General features: G+C 41.1%; 3 protein-coding genes across 4 annotated transcripts in view; 1 reads left to right on the top strand and 2 right to left on the bottom strand.

Moving 5' to 3' along the window:
* LOC146451944 (4'-phosphopantetheine phosphatase-like) overlaps window positions 1–2,656 on the top strand; it is a 19,117-nt gene extending 16,461 nt beyond the window's left edge. Inside the window, exons 22-23 of the mRNA XM_085098506.1 lie at window positions 129–197; window positions 538–2,656. Of these exons, the coding sequence (XP_084954632.1) occupies window positions 129–197; window positions 538–742 (274 nt within the window). The 3' untranslated portion in view covers window positions 743–2,656. The remainder of the gene's footprint in view (window positions 1–128; window positions 198–537) is intronic.
* On the bottom strand, window positions 2,365–6,953 carry LOC146451943 (uncharacterized). Its single transcript, XM_085098509.1, has 3 exons — window positions 6,502–6,953; window positions 5,267–5,878; window positions 2,365–4,048 (listed from the first exon to the last, which is right to left on the bottom strand). The coding sequence occupies exons 1-3, from the start codon at window positions 6,761–6,763 to the stop codon at window positions 2,886–2,888; spliced, it is 2,037 nt and encodes a 678-aa protein (XP_084954635.1). The 5' UTR covers window positions 6,764–6,953; the 3' UTR covers window positions 2,365–2,885.
* LOC146451942 (uncharacterized) lies at window positions 2,365–16,664 on the bottom strand. 2 transcript variants are annotated; one of them, XM_085098508.1, is made up of 4 exons: window positions 15,964–16,664; window positions 12,245–12,856; window positions 10,204–11,660; window positions 2,365–2,605 (listed from the first exon to the last, which is right to left on the bottom strand). In XM_085098508.1, exons 1-3 carry the CDS (start codon window positions 16,232–16,234, stop codon window positions 10,492–10,494), a joined length of 2,052 nt encoding a protein of 683 aa, XP_084954634.1. In that variant the 5' UTR covers window positions 16,235–16,664; the 3' UTR covers window positions 2,365–2,605; window positions 10,204–10,491. The 2 variants fall into 2 exon arrangements, with proteins under 2 accessions (XP_084954634.1, XP_084954633.1); XM_085098507.1 differs by having other exon boundaries at window positions 2,365–2,660; window positions 10,257–11,660.
* Window positions 16,665–16,804: the final 140 nt, after the last annotated feature.

Raw genomic sequence — 16,804 nt, 5'->3', positions numbered from 1 at the left:
AGCACAACTAAAGCACTGCTAAAAATATTTTGATTTAAAGTTAGAGCCGCGTAACGAATAAACCAGGTTTCACCAGGGAGTGAAAGCGTTAGAATATCACTTTTGTTTCTTGTTTGTGTAATTTACAGGAGAGTCAACACAGAGCTGGCGTTGAAGTGCCAAGACGCTGATCTGTTAATCCTGGAGGGAATGGGCAGGTACTGTAAAATGATGACCTCTTGTTCTTTTGCAGGCAATTTTAGGTGAGAAGAAAATCGAGAATACAAACTGCGCCATAGGAAAGTACTGCTCAGTAGCTTTCTTTGGATGGTCACACTTTAGGATTTCATCCACAGACTCAAAAGTTAGAACCACCTTGTACAGCATAATAAACAGCGCCGTAGAAAAATACTGTTCAGTAGCTTTCATTTTCGTTGTTTGAAGAGGGTGTCATCCACAGCATATAAACAGTACCACAGGAACCCTTATTTAAATGGTTACATTAATGAACCGCCTCATTACAGAACTCATCGGGTATTGTTTCTCTTTCATTTTCAGAGCCGTTCATACAAATTATGACGCGAAGTTCACGTGTGAGTCCATTAAACTGGCCGTGATAAAGAACCGCTGGCTTGCGCAAAGACTGGGAGGTGACATGTATAGTGTGGTGTTCAGATACGAAGAAGGCAAGGTGGCTTCTGCTAACGATCAGGAGCCAGCCAGCCGAAAGCCTGTCTCTTGGGACATAGGTGAAACTGATTGATGGTGGCGATGGTAATGATGACGATGATGACGATGATGATGATGATGATGATGATGATGATGATGATGATGATGATGATGATGATGATGATGATGGCGGCGGCGTTGGTGGTGGTGATGGTGACAATGACAATATCGATCGTGGTGGTGGGAGTGATAATGATGATGACGGCGATGACGTGTCGGTGATGATGGTGGTGATAGTGGTGCTGATGATGATAATGATGATGATGATGATGATTAAGACGATGATGATGATGATGATGATGATTGCCTCAGATGACTTTTAAGCAATCGCAGTTGTAAAGGAAGTGGTGCTAGCCACAGTCATGGTTTTAATCATTAATTTAAGAAAGTGAAAAAAGAAGTAACGACGAGGGGAGGGGGGGAATAGGGGACAAAAAATTACAAAAAGGGGTATATGATATAAGAATGAATGTCAATCTAAAAGAAAATAATTTTTACCGGATGCATACCTGTACATATGAGGATCGCCGTACGTTTAATGTAAAATAAAACGCAATACGTGATTTTAAAAAAAGGGCGTTAATTTATTTGTGGTGTTTGTCCGTATGTTATTTAGCACAAGAAACCTTGTTGGAACATCAATCAAATTTTCAACCCGCTGGAAGAGACATAGCAACACTTTCAGCTTTCATCACTACACATAGAGCTGCTGCGGGTGAACCAGATGTCTGCAAACAAATGTCCGTAATGACAAATTGTCCGTTTTAAGGGACCTTCCGCAGACCGACGTTCGGCTCTTTTACATTCGTTTATTTCATGCTGATGAAACTTTACAGTCGAACCCCGCTTTACGGACAGCAACATAAGAAGGAAATGAAATATATTTTTCCGTAAAATAACTTCATCTGGTCCCAGGGGTTTCCATATATAATAGCCGGGTTTGCCTGTCAAACTACTGTCCATATTTGAAATACTTAATTCTGATATTTCTAACATAGTTACAATTGGTCTTTTCCGTTCAATATTAGAAAATTCGACCTGCTTTTTGTTTTCGTAGCAACAACTTGAGCGTAAGAAATTTTGCTTAAGTCCATTTTTACGTTGGCTTGTTGATACATCTAACTTTTTCTCTGTTCTTATTTTGTCAGTAACGAAATTCACTTAAAACAAAATTGTTGAAGTGTAAAATTTTCTCAGATCATCAGCTACATATTCAACAGCACTTGAACTTCACTAGAGTGCAGTAACCTTTCCATCAGCATCATTATGCCGTTTTGTTTGGTATAATTGATTGTACGTTGTGACTTGTCAGTGAGGAGACCCTGTCCTCTTCTGTCCTCTCGCCACGTATCATCGCGCATGCGCTCGTGAGTATCAACCCTGAATGACGTCATGTACAATGAACTTTAATTTATGTCCAGAGATGACGTATGAGTGTGTTAACATATTTTGGAAAAAATTAATAATAGACTGGTGGACTATAAATACAAGTGATTCACCTGCCCACAGACCTAAGTTGGTATTTGTCTCTCGGTGTTAAATATAGATCACAGTTTATTAAGCTTTTGTAATTAGGCTGACTACATATAAAGAAGGACGATTGGTCGGGAAACAGGAGTTGGCTATTTGAACTTCAGATATCGCAATATAAAAGGCTTTTTGTTTTATCATGCGGAATTTAATGCCCTATCGTTTTAGTTAAATTGTTTAAGTTTTCTACGATCTTCAGACCTAAAACAGTCTAATTTGAACGGGCTTTCCTAAATTTTTGTACGAAAATTGTGAAGCCCCTGTCAAATGATTTTGAGAGCTGACAACGCAACTTTACACGGAAACCTCAGTAGATCGGAGATACATTTTTCTTGCATTGTCTAATCTCATATCCAGAGTCCTTTGGCTCTTTTGCCAGTGGTTGGTCGCCAGCAGAAACTCTGAGGAAATAAATAAAGACACTTTTTGACGGCTGACCCATAACGGCTCTGCAATGTTTTATTGCAGAAATCTTGCGGTAAAAAAATCCCAGTACCCCAGTAGCCGTATAAAGCGTTTCCGTAGGGTTTTGTGAAACGCTTGCTACGGCCTCTGGCGACCAACCGCTGACCATAGAGTCTGAGGGCTCTAAATTGTCAAAGAGACCGTTAATAAAAAAAGTGTTCTTAAAGTGCACAATTTTAGTTCTATTCATCCACAATTCCATAGCACCTGAATTTTCCCAGAGTGTGGTAACCCTTCTCGTCAGCAACATTGTTTGGCCCGTTTATCCCTGTATCTCCTAACCTGAGCTCTTTGACTGGAAGTTGCGTCTTGTTAGTAAGGAGACCACTGTCCTCGCGCCAGACTCCGTCATTTTTGTCGCAGTTGCAACCACGACTGGAGTCTGCACATGAGTTGGTCATCCCGCATGCGCACTTGTTACTACTAGATGAAGCTCCTCCCCAGTACGACATCTTGTTAGAATCACGTGACACCCACCAGCCATGTTGGCTGCCATCCCACCAAAAAACAGAGCCATAGCATTCGTATTTGATAAACTGTTCACAGTGTAAAGAGACGTTAGTAAGACTCGCCAACTGAGAAACGTTTGCTCCTGAGTAGTGAATGCTCCGTGAATATGAACCTTGGCTATCATATCCATCCACTAAGGTTCTGCTTTCAGTGTCGTGACTGACAACTGTCACGCCAACTCCATTCTTGTCACTCATGTCGCAATACACTGTGAACGGCGCCAAGCCTCCCTCGCCGTCTGGATCAATTACGTAATTTCCGCTAGAACTGCTGACGTATTTTCGTATCACAGAACAGGAAGGAGATGGAGTGTAAATCTCAACGCGTGCTTCAATTGTCGCCACTGCATTTCTCGCCCTGCAAGTGTATGATCCAGAATGCGATTTTTTCGCCCTGGTAATAACCAGTGTGTTATTTCTAAGAATGTTAGAGTCAAGGGGAAGAGAAGGCTTGCCATCCTTTAGCCATGTGACAGTAGCCCTCAGGTCACTCTCGGCCACACACGGCAGATGAAGGGGAAGCCCGATAGATAGAGTTAGATGCCTAGGAGGACGAACTAAAAACCGCAGACGCGAGAAAATCATCATCTGCACTGTACCTTCAGCAGTACCCAGAATATTTTCAGCTTTACATATGTATATTCCTCCATCCTCTCTCTTTACGTTGTAGATTTCCACGGCTCCATTCTTCACGGCAGTTCTATGAGAAAGACTGCCGATTGATTTTGACCACGTGATGTAAGGTTGCGGCTGACCAGTAGCACTGCAGGCGATGGTGACATCTTGTCCTTCCTCAGCCATAAGTTGATTGGAAGGCAGTAAAAGACGAGGAGAAACTATTGAAACAATCACAGAACATATTGTCTACGTTATAATTGTCTGCTGGTGCGCCCTCTAATATATATTACTGTCCTTAGCTCAGGTCATTGTCAAATGCGGTTGGAGGAAGTTAAAGGGCTTAAAAAACCGCGAAATATTTAGTACATTGATCCATTCATTTAGCTAGTCGAACAGTAAATCTGTACATTCGTGCAAAAATTCATCTATAAATTTATTTATTTATTTATTTATTTATTTATTTAGTTTAGTTTAGTTTAGTTTATTGTAATTCGTCACAAGGAAATAAATACAAAAATTAAGATATGGCATTAGAAAAAGAAGAAGAATAACAATGCTGTGGCGTGACCGGAGAGACGAACAGGGCAGAGCCCCAATTGTAGCGTATCCCCTAAGCTAAAAAAAAGAAAATTCATCATAGAATTAATTACACTGCGTAGTATATGAAATAATCGACAAATCATGGTGGACTATAAGTTTGTAGTAGTCCTCTAAAGTGATTGTTAAGATGGACTCTAAACCATAAGAGACGGTTTATTATTTAGAGTGGTTTTCAACTTTTCAACTGAGTGTCGTACAACCATCAAAGCCGGCCAATCACAACGGCACACGCAAACAGCAAAATGAGCCAATCATAATGCGAAACAAATACACGTAGCCGTCGCCAAGCGTGGAAAAACCGCGTGCGGGTATGTCGCGAATGGTTTAGGTTTTGCTTCTCATTGGTTACGAAAGGGTCCAGTCAAGCAAAACCTAATGGCTCGTTCAAACGGTTTCAACATTTACTTCAACGTGCGTTCAACGCTTTGTTGAACCAAATGTCGGGGGCGTTTGAAAAGGTCGTTCAACATTGTTGAAAATGCCCACAAGTGTTGAAAGCTTGTCAAAAGTGTGTTGAATCAAATTTTAATTGGTTTTAAACTTTCATTCAACACCTCTTCAACATTTTCTTTATTCTTGAAAATTTTGAATTGCGTTGAAACAGTTTGAAAAATCCGTTCATCCAACATTTGTCCAACATAAGTTCAACTTTTGTTGAACGAATGTTTTACAAATGTTGAAACCGTTTTAACGGGCCTTAAAGCAAATGCGGCTTACTTTCGACACTAAAGTTAAAGTGTAGTTAATGTATTCATGCACTGATCAGTGTAGCTTTGGAATATCTTTACATGGACTAATAAACTCTTAGTTTAGAAACACAAAATTGTGATACTCACACTGTACTTTCACGGATGTTAAGGCATTAGCGCTTCCCAGCAGGTTTTGCGCGCTGCAGCTGTAGGCCCCGGTATCTTCTGGCTTGGTATCGTTTATAATCAGAGCAGTACTGGGACCTCTCATGAGTCGACCCACCGGAAGTGACGAATTAATCTTGGACCACATGATCTTCGGGGTTGGATATCCGTCTACTATACATTTTAAGACTGCTGTTTGACCTTCATTGACTGTCACACTAGCAGAAGACTCCATGAGACGGGGAGCCGAGATGGACTTCCCTTGCTCACCTTTCTCCCCCTTCACTCCCTGGGGGCCTGTAGGTCCGGGTGGTCCCATAATTCCCGGTACTCCGGGATCTCCCTTGATTCCCATTCGTCCTGGAGCTCCCTGGGGTCCGTGCTTTCCCGGTCTCCCCATTTTCCCACGGCGGCCCGGATTTCCTCTTGGTCCTGCACGACACAACACGTGATCTTTAGCGCAGATTTGGTTCTGCAGAAGACGAAGCTCTTCTCTGATCAGCAGTTGTACGTAAGAGGGTGTTACAGTGGGGTCTACAGGAGTAGTCGCAGATGAAACACTTCTTTTTTCTCTTGAAACGCTCTCCTTAGAACCTGAAAGAATTATCTTAAAGTTAAAACACAAGGTTTAACCAAATACTATACAGAACTTTAATTTAACTCGTACAATGATAGTCCACGAGTTTATGGGTTGTAAGCAGCCCCCAACATCGTTCCCAAGGAAAAGCACTGAGAACGAGGCTAAGCAACCTGGAACCCAGTCGTCCTTGGCTTGTGACGGCCCCAAGCCCATTCGATAAGCGCGTTGAGGCCTGGCAACAAGGCTGGGTTGTCGGCTTGGAACCTTTGGTGTCTGCTACTTTTGAAAGCCATTTTTAACAGGTTCTTTATCTTTGCCAGTAACCAACATTAAATCAAAGTAAGATCACTGTACGGTTAATACTTCTTTGAGAATGGTTTTAACTGCTGCAGTCAGGGATCTATCGCCCCTGCTTAAAGCTTCATACGCCCTTCACACCTCTCCCCATTGTAGGTTCCATTTCCAGTCGTTTTGTGCGCCATCGTTCCTCCCCGCACACCAGAGGAGGATGCAAACCGTACTCACAAAACAGCTAAAACTCGAACGCAACCTCTCCCGCGACCTTTTAAGGCAAACAGTGACCGTTTTGCATGTGTAGTCCAATACTCCTGTCTACCTCAAACAAAGACTAGCTTACCTGTTTCGTCTTGTCTGTTCCCATCTATTGTTTCTCCCCGTTGTTTGTAATTCCGTTGTATTTTTCTCAATATTTCCGTCTCCAACTGATCACACACTGTTGTTGTGTGTGATATCACTCGTTGTTGTTCCTGTATTTTGAGTTCAACAAGAAGCAGTGCGATGCAACACGCCAAGGACAACAGCAGCCCCGACACTGAACACAAACGGTCGAACGTTTGACACGTTCTCTTTTCGCGAGGAGCTTGTTTCTCTTCCTTCATTGTTGATGATGTTAAATCTCTCGATCCACTCTGGTTGAGAAATCTAACGCAATTCTAAACTTTAGAGTTCGTGGATGAAATTCGTAGCTATCTCCGCTTACAAACGAAAGCAGTACTTTCCTGTATGTTAGTTTTTTAACATCAAACGTCCGAGGAAATCTGCTACGTTTTCGTTTCAGTCGCTAGTACAGCGTTATTAGATACTTCGCTGAGGTCCTTATTTTCTAACCCAATCAGGACTCTTTGTACGTGCTGGTACGTGTTTCGGGACTGAAAAACAACGTAATCCGATGTTTCCATGGCATTTAATATCTGGCTCAAACTCAAAATGATTAGATTGTCTTAGGTCATACGCTTTGGAACACAAAAAGGAGTTTTGTTTTACTGATGAAATTCAAGGGCGTATTTGTTCAAAAGCATTGGTTCCTTGGGCTGGTTTGTTTGTATTAAAACCTGCACTGGACAGGTTTTTAGACATAGAAATGATGATTGTGTAATTTAACTCATATTTGCCTTGAAGAAATTTTTATGTCTTCCAGACTCATTCATCATCGTTGACCTTTAGGTTAGTGCTCCAGCAGCTTTTGGTCGTTTTCCAACATGGTCCGTGATCAAACGAGTTCCGCTTAAGCTTGGAAACTTACCTAAAACGCGAGGAACTTTATTTTTACTTAATCGTCAAAAGATTCTATTAAACTCAGCTCTACCATCCCCTAGTTTCTCCTAACCTGTGAAACCATGCTCCTATCAGGGTCCTATCAGTCCCATGGAGTTCTCAGGAAGGGCTTACACTCAGGTATTATCCAATCCAGTGAATCAAACCGTCATCAAACGAGCCTCAGGTAAAGCGATCGACCTTACTACTCACCTTGGATGGAATACTAATTAACTAACTTGGCTCCGCGCCGCCAAGGCTAAGGGAATAAAACGAAAATTTATTATTTGTATATGAACCCCCATATAATTTATTTTGTTTTACTCTATTTATTTCCCTAAGCCTCGGAGCCCAATATATCGAAATTCGGGCCTCTTAAGAGAATTTTGTTAGATTTCCCTGCAGACACTTCGACAGTAATTTGGACCCCTGGCTGCGCGGTGCAGTGAGAAAGTATGCAGTTCAGTTTTCTTGTCCAAGGTTCTGATAGCTGTAGACCGGCAAAACGAAAGTTCGCGGCCGGAAGCAGTTACCAGTAAATCAGCCCAGCTGGGAATGTGCAGAATGCGGCTAAAACTCGAGAAAGCAGGCTCGTTGTCATAATTTCAAACTGGTCCAAGGTTCAACGGACTTTTGTGAGCGTTGAAAGCACGATCTTTTTGGGAAATCTAGCTGAACATAGTGCATCAGAAAAAAAGATTTAGAAAAACGAAGCTTAATTTACCTTTGGTGGAGTTTGACAACAAAAGTTGTTATTATTAACTACTTGTATTTTCAAAAAAAAATTACTAAAAAACCTTTTTTGCTTCTTCATGCGCTGCCAATAACCACTAAGCTATAAGCAGTTAGAAACTGTTTCAGGATCAGGCATAAAATGGCCGGTCTATGGACAGTGGACCGGCTATTTGAATTTTGAAATGTTTTCAATTGAAGCCTAAATTCCGTTTGCTTTGGTTTTGCTTTGCTTCGTTTTATGATTGGTGAAGAAAACTCGCGCCATTTTCTTGAACAATAAGAAGCTAACCACTCTGACCATCGTGCCTTGCCCACACACGTTTTCCCGCGACTGACACCGGTTACATGAATTTGCTTCAAATTCTGATTAGCTCACTCCCTTTTTTGTGTTTGTTGTGATTGGCCGAACTGCATCCCTGCACCCCTGCTGATCCCTACTAAGCGTGTTTTGGTCTGCCCAGAACTAAATCGCCTTAAAATTTTGCTTGTTAAGTCACTTCACGTTTGTAGTTCATGCAGTTTTGTATGGTCTCTTTAACAACTATTCCACGAGTACGCCAACAAGGAGTTGGCCATAATCATCTCATATCCAACAAGCATGACTGGAATAATTGTTTAATTAAAAAACAATCAAGAAACTTGCTAGATCTTGGCGATTTCAGAAGAAGACAATGTTATGGTGGACCACGGCCGGTAAGCCACCTTTTTGCGCAGAAATCGAGAGCTGACAAGAGTTGGAGAGGGTTTAAACCCTTTGAGGGCGTGTCTATGAAAGCCTACACGAGTTGATGAGAATTTAAACTGTTTTAAAGCGTATGAGAAGAAAATGATTCTAAGGAGCGCACGATGATACAGACCCACCTAGGATAGCTTTTGAACACTTATCTGTTCTTGGCAAACATCGACTGTCATTGATCACATAGGTTAACCCGGGATTTATGGTTATTGACTGGCTGACAAAAATTGTTAGTGCAGGCCAGTCTGGTTGAGAGCTGGGTACACTTACAATCTATCATATGACATGCCTTCACCATTGTGTGTGTTGCTGCTGATTCCTGGCGAGCCCAATAAACATCGTTTCTTTATACAATTCTTACAGGACGTCGTGAACGACTGCTAAACTGTTACTTTTCACTAGGAAAACGCAACTCTGACATCTCTAAAATTGTTGCAATCGCTCGTCTGTTAAATCTTGTTTACCTTTTCAAGAAATAAGAGCAACTTCTGCTATTTTGAAAGTAAGATTGTCGTATAGCTAATTTTTACTTAGATTAAAGTCCATCGATTGTGTCTTGGTTAGTTTAAAGTTACTAAAAAGCTACTAATATTTTTGCTCGTCTTTGTGACTGTTGTAGCTAAATGCGGTATTCGTTAAGAAAATGGCAATTTTACGCGGAAACCTCAGTAGATCGGAGATACATTTTTCTTGCATTGTTTAAGTAATATATCAAACACGAGAAAGCATGTTTCATCAGATATCCAAACACTGAGAAGTAGGTTGAAAAAACGAGGCGCAGCCGAGTTTTTTTAAACGACTTCGAGGTGTTTGGATATCTGATGAAACACACTTTCGAGTGTTTGATATGGCTTCTCAAATGATCAATAATTCTTGGAGAAATTCAAGGCTAAAGTTGGCAAAATGTTATGGTAATTAGGATCACATATCCAAACCACGGTCACGGTAGTGATTTGCTTTGTTTTGGCTTGATGAATTATTAATGAGTTTGAGAATCTCATTTCTCAAACTTATTAATAATTCATCAAGAGAAAACAAAGAAACTCACTACTGTGACCGTGGTTTGGATATGTGATCCTGATGACCATAAAATTTTGCCAACTTTAGCCTTGAATTTCTCCAAGAATTATTGATCATTTGAGAAGCCATATCCGAACACTCGAAAGTGTGTTTCATCAGACATCCAAACACCTCGAAGTCGTTTAAAAAAAACTCGGCTGCTCCTCGTTTTTTCAACCTACTTCTCAGTGTTTGGATATCTGATGAAACACACCTTCTCGTGTTTGATATATTACACCCAGAGTCCTCTGGTACTTTTGCCAGCGGTTGGTCGCCAGAAGAAACTCTGAGGAAATAAAAAAAAATACACTTTTTGATTGGCTGACCCATAACGCCTCTGCAATGTTTTACTGCAGAAATTCTGCGGTAAAAGAAACCCAGTACCCCAGTAGCCGTATAAAGCGTTTCCGTAGGGTTTTGTGAAACGCTTGCTACGGCTACTGGCGACCAACCGCTGGCCATAGAGCCTGAGGGCTCTGAATTGTTAAAATGGCATTCGATGACACCGTTAATAAAAAAAAAGTGTTTTAAAAGTGCACAATTTCAGTTCTGTTCATCCACAATTCCATAGCACCTGAATTTTCCCAGAGTGTGGTAACCCTTCTCGTCAGCAACATTGTTTGGCCCGTTTATCCCTGTATCTCCAAACCAAAGCTCTTTGACTGGAAGTTGCGTCTTGTTAGTAAGGAGACCGCTGTCCTCGCGCCAGACTCCGTCATTCTTTTCACAGTTACAACGGTGACTGTAGTCTGCACATGAGTTGGTCATCCCGCATGCGCACTTGTTACTACCAGGTGTGGCTCCTCCCCAGTACGACATCTTGTTAGAATCACGTGACCCCCACCAGCCATAACCGGATTGGAGAAGTAGAGAGCCATAGCATTCATATTTAATAAACTGTTCACAGTGCGAAGAGACGTCAGTAAGACTCGCCAGCTGAGAAAAGTTTGCTCCTGTGTAGTGAATGCTCCGTAAATATGAGCCGTAATCCTCATATCCATCGACTAATGTTCTGCTTTCACTGTCGTGACTGACAACTGTCACGCCAACTCCATTCTTGTCAGTCATGTTGCAATGCACTGTGAACGGCGCCAGGCCTCCCTCGCCGTCTGGATCAATGACGTAATTTCCGCTTGAACTGCCGGCGAATTTTCGTATCACCGAACAGGAACGAGGAGTGAATGGAGTTTTAATCTCCACGCGTGCTTCGATGGTTGTCAAAGCATTAGTTGCTTTGCAACTATACGTTCCGCCGTGCAATTTCGTTACACTTGGAATAACAAGTGTGTTGTTTTGTAGGATGGTAGAATCCACCGGAAGTGAAGCCTTGCCATCTTTCAGCCACGTGACTATAGGCTTTAGGTCACTCTCTGCTTCACACGACAGACGCACAGGATACCCAACTACAGGATTTAGCTGTCTTGGCGGACGCACTACAAACCGCAGACGAGTGAAAACCATCAACTGAACCGTGTCTTCTGTTGTTCCCAGATTATTCTCTGCTTTACATATGTACGTTCCGCCATCCCTTGTTTGGACGTTGTAGATTTGTAATGCTCCATTTTCCGTCTGAGTTCTATCTGGCAAACCACCGATTGCTTTCGACCACGTGATATTAGGTTGGGGCTGACCATTTGCACCGCAGTCGATTGTAATGTTTTGCTGCTCTTCAGCCATCAGTCGCTTGGAGGACAGCGATACCAGAGGAGCAACTGTTGAAACAAATCATAGAACATGTTTAAATGACAACAAATATTATCTAATTTAAGATCCTCTATAACTTAGTTTGCCTTTTCCAAAGTCTTAAACGAACTAATGTTTGGTTTATTAACAAAGCTGATAACTAAAGGTAAATAGGCTATTTTACAGTTGTTTGCTTAGTGGCTTAGCCTTGGATTGAAAGCGAGGCTGGGGCTGACCTTGTTTTGATACAAACCTCACTGTTTTTCATATGTAAATGCAAACTAGTTAGCATTAGAAGAGCGTGATCTACATATAAAAAGAAGTGTGTTCTAATTAAAAGATGTCAGAATCTTTCTTAAGTTTCTCATCATAAGCTGTGGAGGTGTGGGTTCTCGCTATAAACACATTATAGCTCTGGCCCTGGGGAAGACTAATTCTATTACTCGAAATATTGGCCACTAATAAATCTGCCCTTTGCCGTAGTGCCAGCCTTGCATTCAGTTTTGTACTTCCCTTCTGCTCTACGTCAACTGGTCTTATAATGGTTGGAATGATTTCAAATAATCAGCTTTGGTTGATAAGCTTGTTATAGACAAGAAATTATGAAACTCACATTGTACTTTTAATTGCGCAGATGCAGTGGCACTTCCCAGCAGGTTTTGCGCTGTGCAGCTGTAGATACCAGCATCTTCAGGTCTGACGTGTTTTATAATTAGAGCGTTACTGGGACCTATCATATGGCGCCCTACTGGAAGTGATGAATTTCTATTTGACCACGTGACGTCAGGCGGTGGATAACTGTCTGCTGTACATTTCAAGACTGCGGTTTGTCCCTGCTTGACCGTTGCACCAGCAGGAGATTCGATGAAATGGGGAGAAGAAATTGACTTCCCTTGTTCGCCTTTCTCCCCCTTCACCCCCGGGGGGCCTCTAGGCCCGGGTGGTCCCATATGTCCCGGTTCTCCTGGATCTCCTTTAATTCCCATTGGTCCTGAAACTCCCTGGGGCCCGTGCTTTCCAGGTCTTCCCGGTCGTCCTCGGTGGCCTGGTTTCCCTTTTGGTCCTGCACGACACAACACGTGATCTTTAGCGCAAATTTGATTTTGTAGAAGGCGAAGCTCTTCTCTGATCAGCAGTTGTACGTACGACGATGTTAACGAAGGATGTAACTGCGTAGGCTCGTATGAACTACTTCTTTTTTGCCTGGAAACGCTCTCCTTGTGACCTGAAAGAATCAACACTTTTTAAAACCAGATGTTCATTCCCGTACCATATAGAGAAGTTCTAATTTACTTCGTACAATATAAATCCGCGACCTTTTTGGGATGATTGCCGATCGAACTGGAAGTCTTAGAAGTTCAGTTATCCGTACACCTATAAAAAAAATGCCTTCACATTCATTCACATTCCGGCGTTTAAAATCAATGCCTTGCCTCTCTTGAGAAAGAATAAGCGACAGATCGAGGCAGCCTCGTGGCAAGGGGCGGTCTTTCCGCCATGTTGGATTTCAACGCCGCAAAGACCCCTAGGGAGAAATTTGCGACAGAAAATGGGAAGTTTCACTGCAAGTTTCCTCAACAGCAACATTTGAATAGAAGCGACAGCAGTAATGTACGGCTATAATTTTCGCTTTAAGTACTTCTTAAAATGTGTGCAGCAATTTTAATTGGAATTGCTGCAGACAGGGATTGATCGTGTCACCTCAGACTTCATACGCCAGGGTCAAATTTAAAATCTCTTCTTACCGCGTTTCCGCGCACCTTCATCTTGTGAGGAAATAGTTAACGTTACGCGCATGCAGTCCAATCGCTATCTAAGGCACAAAGCAAGCATCGATTGTGCTACCTGACACTTGAATGGTACACCGGGATCATATGCAAAATGTAGTCTGCCTACATGCTTTTTTATAAGACTAGAAATAGTGTTCACTAGAGCTGCCCCCGGTTTTGAATAGTTGTTTTTGACGATTTGTATTGAATGTAAATATTGTGTATACGACTATCGTAAATTTGACGTTTCAACTAGTATATTGAAGTTAATATTCATAGAAATAGTCAACGTATTGCTTTGTAAATCTGACGATGAAATCTATGACAATCATACAATATTGTATTTCAACATTGTTTGTGTAATATTTGGGCAAAACATGAAAAAAAAAAAAAACTTGCAACAATGTATCGCTAGAAAGTATCATGAATTACAATCTATTTATAAACATGTAAACCAGATAATGTAAATCTATTTCAATCATGTAATATTGTATTTCAACTTTCCAAAACCACCTTGCGCGCTTGCTAAAGAATTACCCGAGACCACCGTGCGCGCCTAGTTTCATCAAATCGGGAAACCTTCCCATACTACAAACACATTTCTTATTTTTTTATTAAAAAATTCCATATATATATAGACGATGAGAGGTCCAAAGACTACTGCAAAGCTGACACAACGTAATATATTTTAAAACAATATTTCGGCTGGCCAAACCAGCCTTCTTCAGGTTTAGATGTTACTAAATCATATAAATGAAATTACAATATTATATTATGGAGGATGTTGCAATACATAGGAGCGGCGGAAATGACGTTTACAAGGTGGTACCAAAGGATAAGGAAGTAAGTAAAATAAAATAAAAAAATTACAATTCATCACGTCTATTCAAGCCGTAGGGTTCCAAGGTCCCCGCTAAATCTATAAGAAAAGACTCTCTGGCTTTTCTGATTGAATCACGTGAGGAGTGGATAACTTCAAGTGGTATTAGTTGCATGTCAGTGTGGCAGTGGTTAGGTTGAGAAAGAAAATGTTCAGAAACAGTGGTTGGTTTGGATGTAATGTTAGTTTTGTCAACTGGGCGTTTATGTTCGTTGAATCTGTCTTTGAGACGTCGCTTAGTTTCACCTATGTATTGTAAATGGCAGCGGTTACATTGTACCAAGTAGATTAAATTTTTGGTGTTACAGGTTATGTGTGAAGTGATGTTACGGGTTTCGCCTGTGGAAGAAAATGTATAATGTTTAAGACCGTTAGTAATGTAAGGACAAGTGGCGCAATTTTGTCCACAGCGGAAAGATCCTGGTGGTGAATTAGTGCTGTTAGGAGCGGTGACAGTCGGTAGCTGTGCTTTAACTAAAATGTCGCGAAGGTTGGAAGTGCGTCTGTAAGCAACGATAGGTGGGAGTTTAAAAACGTCCCTGCAACGGTCGGAGGAAAGTAATATGTTAAAATGTTTGCGTAATATATTAGAGAGGTGAGGAAGTGCTGGGTTATATGTAACGACAAAAGGTATGCCGTTAATAGAGTCGTTACGGTTAGTTTGCAGAGCGTCAGTGCGAGAAATATTAGCAGCTCGTAGGAATTGGGAGTCAAGGAAGGTGTTATGATATCCTCGTGCGAGGAGATAAGCTTTTAATTCATTAATGCGGATTTGAAATGTAGCGTTAATAGAACAGATACGGCGGATGCGAAGAGCTAAGCTAAATGGAATAGATGTTTTAGTATGTTGAGGATGGCATGATGAACTAAGAAGATGTTGGTGTTTATCTGTAGGTTTAGTGTATAGGTCAGTTTGTATCGTGCCATTATGTAGAGATACCATTACGTCGAGAAAAGGAACGTTAGTTAATGAGTGACTGCTAGTGAACTTAATAGTGGGATGAATATTTTAAGATGATCTAGACCTTCAGTCCAAATCATAAAAATATCATCAAGGAACCTCCACCTGGTATGGACATGGAAAGGAGCATTAGAGAGAGCGTTAATTTCGAAAATGCCGAGAAAAAGGTTAGCAAATATATACACGCGGGGAATTCTAGAGTGCCTCCTCGGGTTTTGGCCACTTGACCAATACCCTGCCGGGGCAAATATTGTTTTTCTGGCCCAAGCTGAATATTTTATTTTTCTGCTGATGTTAGGCTGAAAATATTCTTGTGAATATTCTTAGATTATAGCGTATGACATTTCCGTTTTAGAATGTATTGGGGTATCAATTACAAGTGTTGGTGTCCAGATCTGTATCGAACTGTCATTGGCATCGTACATTTGGCTAGTGCAGGTTTTCATCGTTTTATTGGCTAGTTTTTGCGTTTAGAGAAAGGAAGGATTTATACGGTCTAGTTTAAAACATATAATTGTATTGTATTTACAAATTTTCGACACAAAAAATTATAATTCTTATAAATCTTTTCAAAATCTGAGCTTCGGGTTTATTCTTAAAATGTTCTTAAATTGTCGCAAATTTCAGCCTCGATATTCTTATTAAATAAATTCTTATAAAAAAAGAGTGTAATAGACTAGTCACCAATGGTCGCTACTTTAATAAAGCTCGGACAAGCTTACCTATATTTTCTTGCCAGCTCTCGCCAGCCATATCTCCCCATTGTTTGTAATTCCGTTGTATTTTTCTCAATATTTCCGTCTCCATCTGATCACACACTGTTGTTGTGTGTGATATCACTCGTTGTTGTTCCCGCATTCTGAGTTCAACACGAAGCAGTGCGATGCAACACACCAAAGACAACAGCAGCCCAGACACTGAACACAAACGGTCGAACGTTTGACGCCTGCTCCTCTCATGAATTACTTGTTTCTCTTGCTTCATTCTGTTCATTGCTGAAGGTGTTAAATTTCTTGCGTCTTTAGTCAAACATTACCAGTTGTATCGCGGTTTTAACTTAAGAGTTCGCGGATGGAATACTTCCGTGTCACCGCGCACAAATGAACGGTGTCGACCAATTATTCCCAGCTAGCAATGTTCTTAATTTTGAACAAGGTGATACCATTCAAGGGAAGCTGCTGGTTTAAAAACTGTGGAGAAGGCTTTTCACTAACAAGACTCCGACGAAATTTCCTTTGCTTTGGCTTTCGTTTTAGACAAAAAGACGACGATAAGTATCCTCCAGTTGTGCGTGTTCCAGCTCTTTGTATGTACTAGCGAAACTAGAAACTTAATATGAAACCGTAAAATAACATCATGTGATGTTCTTGGGATATATTTGCTTAAAATACAAAGTACTTAGATTGTCAAAGGTCACCAGACGTATTTGGTAATGCTTTGCTCTATCTCTGAAATAACAAACGTTGATTTGGTAAACAAGGCTCGGTTTTATCTAACTCTTTTAAAACAGGTATAAGCGTTTCAACCTGAAGACATAACAGTTTTTACTAATAGCAACAATTA

This window comes from Pavona decussata, unplaced genomic scaffold (genome assembly GCF_977016875.1).
Source record: "Pavona decussata unplaced genomic scaffold, jaPavDecu1.1 SCAFFOLD_381, whole genome shotgun sequence".
In the NCBI taxonomy this organism is placed as follows: Eukaryota; Metazoa; Cnidaria; class Anthozoa; order Scleractinia; family Agariciidae; genus Pavona; species Pavona decussata.
The sequence above is the reverse complement of the archived record's forward strand: the minus strand, read 5'-3'. Positions and strand labels throughout refer to the sequence as shown.

Bases quoted from the DNA above. Each gene is read 5' to 3' on its own strand.
- LOC146451943 (XM_085098509.1), bottom strand. From the start codon at position 6,763: ATGAAGGAAGAGAAACAAGCTCCTCGCGAAAAGAGAACGTGTCAAACG. The intron at 5,879-6,501 runs GTAAGCTAGTCT...TAATTCTTTCAG, and splicing joins GAACAGACAAGACGAAACAG to GTTCTAAGGAGAGCGTTTCA. The intron at 4,049-5,266 runs GTGAGTATCACA...TTGTTTCAATAG, and splicing joins AACATCCGTGAAAGTACAGT to TTTCTCCTCGTCTTTTACTG.
- LOC146451942 (XM_085098508.1), bottom strand. From the start codon at position 16,234: ATGAACAGAATGAAGCAAGAGAAACAAGTAATTCATGAGAGGAGCAGG. The intron at 12,857-15,963 runs GTAAGCTTGTCC...TGATTCTTTCAG, and splicing joins GAGCTGGCAAGAAAATATAG to GTCACAAGGAGAGCGTTTCC. The intron at 11,661-12,244 runs GTGAGTTTCATA...TTGTTTCAACAG, and splicing joins TGCGCAATTAAAAGTACAAT to TTGCTCCTCTGGTATCGCTG.